General features: G+C 39.8%; 1 protein-coding gene across 1 annotated transcript; it reads right to left on the reverse strand.

The window, feature by feature from the left end:
* Window positions 1-6,274: 6,274 nt before the first annotated feature.
* LOC129093888 (gap junction delta-2 protein-like) lies at window positions 6,275-7,381 on the reverse strand. The gene has a single exon (XM_054602012.1). It carries the CDS (start codon window positions 7,376-7,378, stop codon window positions 6,275-6,277), a length of 1,104 nt encoding a protein of 367 aa, XP_054457987.1. The 5' UTR covers window positions 7,379-7,381.

The raw sequence follows: 7,381 nt of genomic DNA on the forward strand, positions 1-7,381 counted from the left end.
TGTAAATGGTTGTATGTCTCTATGTGTCAGCCCTGTGATAGTCTGATAGACCTGTCCAGCTGGGATCAGCTCCCTGAATAGGATAAGAGATTACAAAAAAAAGACAGATAAAGGCTATATGTCTTAAATGTATATATCTGTCTAAAGTTAATACTTGTCTTTAATTCATTTCATTTTTCATTTACTTCCTTTTTAATGTCTTGTAATTTGTTTCTTTTCTTTGTTTCTTTATAAGTATTTATGTGGCGTAAAATAACATGTAACATTATAATGGAATCAGGTAGCAGACCTTGTGTGGTTTTCCCCACGCTTTATTTATACAAGAAGGCTGCGCTGCTGAGAGTTAAACCGTGTGTACAATTTCCAAAGAAAGTTTGAGGGCAGGCCAAACTAGCCTGAAGGAGTTTTATGTCACTTCCGTAACATTATGACCTCATAATAAGATAAAATAAGATAAGATAAGATAATCCTTTATTAGTCCCGCAGCGGGGAAATTTGCAGGATTACAGCAGCATAGGGTAAAGTGCACACAAGATACATAGTAAAAGAAAAACAAGATAAAATAAAAATGAAAATGAAATAAAAAAAACAAGTATTATGAATAAGCAATAAAAAACAGTAGAAATCAACAATAACTGAAATATTATATTTACAGACAGAAAAACAACAACTATTATAACTATAATTGCACAGTGTATTTGTATTGCACAGGTTTTTAGTGTCATGTGTCATGTGGTCTGCTGGGAGCAGAGTTGGTTAATGATACGGAAGTGAAGGAGAGAATTCAATGGAGCCATTTCAGGCAGCTCAGGAGCAGTGATTCTGAGGAGGAGGGTAACTCCTTTTAGGCGTGGACTTCATGTTTTACACTCTACAGACCCTTTACCTCAAAAAAAACAAAAACGAATAACCAGGCATAATAATATGCTTTGTGAGCAGGAAACCAAAACACCAACAGCTGCACCTCCAGTTGCCAGTCCATCAAACTCAAAAAATTGTGGATGACACCACCCTTATTGGACTCATCTCTTGTGGGGATGAGTCCACCTACAGGCGGCTGATTAACCATCTGGTGACCTGGTGCGGACAAAACCACTTAGAGCATGCATTTGTGAGGAATGAGCACTCCACTGTTTAAAAAAGTGTCTTTTGTCGGCCACTTGAGACATATATGGAGACGGGTGTTAACTGTCAGGTGTGAACCGGGTCACATTCCCATTGGATATTTTAGTTATGCTTGCATAAACTGAAACAAAAAGATAATTCCATATTTTTAAACACATGATATCATTTGTACTCATGTGTGTACTCACTAGCTGATTCATCTTTCGGAAATGATTCATTGCTCCGTTAAATAATGAAAATGTATTAATGTAAGGCTAAAAATACATAACCCAACAGAAAAAAGCAATCCATCAGCTGTGGGATTTATTTGACGGAGGAGATATTAAGACATTTTGATACTTTTCTTTACATTATAATTTAAACCTACCAGTTGTAATAGTGGTTGTAATGCTACTGGAAGTTGTTGCAGAAAAAGTGTTTCAAATATTTTCGTCCCAAAAGATTTGAAAGAATGGTTTTATATCTGTTGAAATGTAAATCAGATCATGTTTTTTTCAGTCCCTTTATTAAGAAATGTATTTTGCCATGAGCTTCAACAGTCAGTAGAAAAGCATCCAAAGACATCCGTCCCTTAAGTCTGGAGTTGTATTTCTATGTGCTGCGTGTTCTCAAAGACGAGTCATGCCGAAGCTGCAGCCTCTCTCCTTCTGACTTCTGCTGACATCTACTGGACGTGACCCGTCCCAATATCAGAGTCCTCCATAAGCCCACAATGATTCAATAAAACCTGTCTCAATGCTTTTCAAAGTACAGACCTTCAATAGGCCACACCCACCACTGGGTCAGATTGAAATTCAGAGGTTTGATATGGATGTCAGCTGTTTATTTAGCATTGACTTGTCCATGACTGGGAATAAAAAGAACTTTACGCAGAATGTACCCTAAAAAATAACACAATGATTTGCTGCATAGCTATAAGACCATTGAACGATGTTTTTTATTATTTATGGATTGACAAAATGAAGGCCAATATATATTTTTTTCTTTCCTGTATAGCATAAAGCTGCATTTTGTTGTGCAACCCTCTGTTGTACAATAACAAAAACCTCAACACTTATTTCAAACATGGTCTCAAGAGGGTTAAGACAGACAAATGAAAACATTAAAATATTCACTTCAAAGCAGCTAAATACAACAATTGAAAATAATAGTTTGAATAACATAACATTTTATTTTGTCAGCTTACTCCAAAAATAAGCTGTCCTGACCTCATTTTGTTGATATCCAATGACTGTTCCACAGGACAGCACCAGGATTCTTGCTTGGCATCAAAATGTGTACAGATTAAATAAATTGAACAGGTTCCTGTTTCATTGTTAAAACAACCAGATGTAAGCATTTTCAGCAAAACCTAAACTTCAGGGGACATTTTTCCCTCTTTAAGGCAGCTATATGCACTGTTTCTCAAGCCTTTGGAGATAATAGCATGCCTAAACATTCTGTACCTCATTATGGAAAAAGTATATCCTGTCGAGCCTACAGGCTATTTTGTATCCAACTGTTCTCCAACTGTTTTCATCATTCTGAAATCACAACAACAAACATGTTGGGGATGAGTCAACATTCACTGCTGCTGCCTGATGTTTCTATTTTTGTAAACAGCATTGCTAATCTTGAAACCTATTTTGTTATGATGGAGTGGAGATCTCAGAATGAATGTTGAGCTGAACAGAGAAATGACTCAGAGTTGAAGGTATTTTAGAAAACCTTAAAGTTCATGGGCTTTTAGAAAACCCAGAGGCTCCACCCCTGGTGCACAGAAGAGCAGCCTAGAACAAGCTGGACTAAACAGGCAACATGTTGCTTTAGCAAAGCTCTTCTTCAGACCTCCCAAAATAAATATAGGTTCGACCCTATAGACTAACGGGAAGTAGAGAATGGTTAGAGCAATGACAGGAGCTCGGTGTGTACAATGTGCTGCTGCTCTCTCCTCCTCATCTCCAACCTGAACTAAAGATGATGTGTAACTGCAAGCTTAGAGCTCCACCCACAGGACTCCCTGTGTCATATCATCTAAGATTAAGGACATCAATTCAGTGATTTAAAGGAGAACCTATGTGGGCCCGCCTTAGTTTGGATCCTGCTCTAGTGGTGCAGATTGACAACACATTTGAGTGGAGTGGAAATGAAACAAGGAAACCCTTCCAAATTGACTGTAAACCCAGAGAGTCCTGACTTAGACTTTGCCAGCCTTTTAATTTATGATTAAATATCCTCCCAAAGCCAAAAATGATGTGATAAAAAGTGTGCTAATAAACTCTTTATTGTCCTGTTAATAGAATCAAACCAGGATGTCCAGGATAGAAAGGAGTGCAGGCAGAAAAATAATGACTTGATTGGATTGCTAGAAGCTTGTTACTTTGACTTGGACCTTCATAAAACTGGGGGACTCTCACAATTTATTTAGGAGAAGTTAATGCAGCAGAGGCCCGGATCCTACAATTCCCCTAATACAACGCCATAGAGTCATTTTTGAGTCCCTTCTTGCCAGGGAAATACCAGAACATTTAAAACCCCTGACCTCAGTTGTAACACAGGCTTGGTGGCCTCTACGCCTACAGAACATTATATCAGTGTTCTCACAGGCTGCGTAGGATTGAAAACAGTGAGTGAACTGATCTACAGATGAAAAAACAGTGAAGTGCTCCTTTCACCACTTCAATGACCAGTCAGCTGCCAAACGTCTATACCTCTGATGTGTCATAATTACAAAATACAATTCCATGTATTCCATTATATTGTGCTATTATGTTTGATACCACAATACAGCAGAATCAGCAGGGAATCAGGCACATACGGTATAAGTGAGGTTCTACAGTTTGAATGTGTTCATCACTGCTGTTCATCTCATATCTCTACTGTAAATGAAAAAGAACATCTCTCTCTCTCTGGAATGAACCGCAAAATAACAATTAGAACTCCCCATTCAAAACAGTGTAACAGTAAATCAAATACATAGAACACATCGTTTTCCACAAGGCTTGTGCCAGTAATTTGGTATAATTATGTGTGATTATGAAACGAATGGAAATCCTAGTAATTCTTTGTAGTATCAGGTTTAAGAAGACTATGTATTTATTTGCACTGTGCAGTGGTATTATTATATTAAATGTGTATCTGTTATGCATTTAAAACTTATTTTACTGTAACAGAAAAGAAACGGAAAGAAAATGTTAATGCAGCTTTTTGTTTTCTGAACAGTGTTATTTTCTTTGTTGTTGTTTAAAGTTTGTAATACAGGGGTTTTCTTGTTACAGTTCAAGTTGGTCTATGGTAATTTGATTGTGAAGGTCTCAGCCAATGAAAGGGCCGGAAGAGAAGGTAAAAAGAAAAAAAGGGTCAGTGATATGGGAACACAGTTTTCAGCCTGAGAGGAACGGCCTGTAAGCATGGGAGCAAGCAACCAGAGGGGTTTGTTTCTTGTGAATATCTAGACATGTTATCTTTAGTTAATGGCTCTGTCATCGGCTGAGTTATCTCTCTTTAACATTGTTGTTGTTGTGGTGAAAGGGTTCCATCAGCTTGAACTGAATACAGCTCATTCTAGTTATATAAAGAACTTGTCTGTGACAAAATGGAAGGTTGACAGCACAAATATACATAGCAGATATTCCCATTATCACATCTGAGCCGAAAAGAGGCCAAGAAAAGAATTACAGTGTTCAAATAAATGTCTGTAAAATCATATTTCTATGGTACAGTCCTGGCTCCATAATAACAACACTAAACAGATTAAATGAATTAGCTTAACATTTTTAAATACACTACCATCAATGGAATCCCAAAATGTCTAGAAACATTTTTGTTGATAAAAGTCATTCTATTATTTAATGCTGGTAAAGAAATAAAAGTGAATACATGATTCATGTGCCACATATGTCCACAAAACCCACTCTACGTTAAAAAAAAGAACAATGCCTGGCACCACTATTTAAACTCAGCACACATTTTTAAAATACCTGAATCCTCAAACAGGAAGAAAGAGAAACACTGTATAATCTCATCTCCATACTTCAATGTATTCCACACAGGTTTTGAATGTTTGGTGTGTTCACACACTGACAAAAACAAATAAACTCAAAAATTATTTTTGACCCACAATGCAATGCTTATTAGAAATGCATTCAAATTGTGGATGCTGGTCAAACAGTTTCTTGAGTAAATCTTTGAAATAACATTTAACTTTTATGGGTAGTTTGCTAGCAATTGTGAATTGACAATAAATGAGTAAAGGAACTTATCCTTGCTTCGTTCACAAAGACAGCCGGCAGAGTGCTTGTGGTGCATGTTAGTGCATGTTGGTGCATGTGAGGGTTCCCCACTGGTTAGCTCTCGGCTGCCACTCTGAATTTCTCTCAGAGCTGATAATGCCCTCCCGACCGCCTGGGTCGTGGTAGGAGCCTAGCGACCACTCTCCTGTTCCCCCTCAGGTAAACACTGTTAGCACTGTTTGCTGCCTGCTCACTTATGCCATTTGGAGAGCTGTTTAGAGGCAATCGAAATGCTCCCATTTTCAGATTTTGAACCTTTATCTAAAAAATATATTTTTCACGCTGTTGAATTCTGTACTTTTTCTCAAATAAGGTCCCATTGGAGACACTGGAAGGGGCGTGACTTGGTCTCTCTTTAGAGAGGGGGAACTAAATAATAATTTCAATATAACGGCACAAATTGTCTGTCACACCTGGAAAAGCTTCATAGTGTTGCAGTTGATTGTAAAGAATGAAAAATTGCTGAGAGAGGCTCAAAGAGAGGCCAATTTCCTCCCTACGCACATCTGAAAATTGTGAAGTAGGAATGCATGTTGGATTGTCAATTACAAATATTGCTAGACAAACTGGAATGACAAAATGAAAAACAGAGCTCTGAAGTTTCCTATTCTTCTCCCTGAAGTTTCCTTTTGTCATTCTACACAATCATTGCATTGTTTCCTGTAAGTACAACATATCCAATTGATTTATTGTATACTAACTGTAAACCTTGAAAATAAGTCTCTGCTGATCTGCTAAATCGGCTAATGAATGAAACTGACCATTGATAGCTCAAATACGTCTTAAGTAATCTTCAGGAAGGGTATGTTTCAGGTCAGTGATGCCCCTTTCCCAGCCTCTTTCCACAAACTGAATGGCGTTACAGAAAAATACTGCTGTCATAGCCAAGACTTCTTAGTCCGTCCCAGCCTGGCCATGTTGGCCAGCTTGACCTTCACTTTGTCTCCGCTCTCGGGACTTCTCTTGGAGGTGCATTCCACAGTTGAGTCTGTCTCAAAGGAGATGGCTGGGGCATGTGTGAGCAGACACCCAGTTTTCTCTGGGGCCATGGCTGCTGGGTTCTGCAGAACCAACTGGCCCCTCAGAGAATGCCTTAGCTGAAGCAGGAGGGGGTTGTGGTTTGAGTACAGACTGACGGTGTCCCTCTCATGACTGCAGCAGGTGGAGCAGGCTGAGCAGAGAATGCGGAAAATGTAGACCCAGCCCAGATAGTGGAGCTCTGCGATGTTGAGCACGAAGCAGCCCAAGCTGATGTTGAACATGAAGTTTAAGAAGATGGTTTTCTCAGTGGCACGTGACACAAAGCAGTCTGTACGAGTGGGGCAAGGGTAGGTCTCACAGCGGTACAGGTGAGGCACCTCGAACCCGAACAAGAAGTACTGGCCCACCAGAAAGGTGATCTCCATGACAGATCGTAGTAACACATGAAGAATGTAGATGAGCAGAACCTGGTTGGACTGCTGAGTAGGGTCCTCTCCCACTTTGCCATAGTCCTCTTCCATAGAGCTTTGTTCTACTCCTTCACTCTCCCTCTCATCCCATTCCTCCCTGTAATGACAGTAGGTGGGCATTTGGACCCTCAGGGCCTCCATGCCATCCTTTCTCATGTGCCCACCTCTCTGTCTGGGAGGCTTCTGGGCTACCATCTGTGCCCTTTGGCCATCCAGCTTTTCATCCTTGGCAATCTTATGCAGAACAAAAACTATGTAGAAGATGGATGGGGTGGAGACCAGCACAATTTGGAAAACCCAGAACCGAAGATGCGAAACAGGAGCAAAGGTGTCATAACAGACGTTGTTGCATCCAGGCTGCTGGGTGTTACAGGTGAACTTGGACTGCTCATCGCTGTAGACAGCGTCACCCACCAAGGCAACAAGCAGGATACGGAAAATGAGCAGCATGGTGAGCCAGATCTTGCCTATCACTGTGGAGTGGTTTTGGACCTCAGACAGGAAGCGGCCAAGTATGGACCAGTCACCCATGGC

Source organism: Anoplopoma fimbria, chromosome 1, assembly GCF_027596085.1.
Source record: "Anoplopoma fimbria isolate UVic2021 breed Golden Eagle Sablefish chromosome 1, Afim_UVic_2022, whole genome shotgun sequence".
In the NCBI taxonomy this organism is placed as follows: Eukaryota; Metazoa; Chordata; class Actinopteri; order Perciformes; family Anoplopomatidae; genus Anoplopoma; species Anoplopoma fimbria.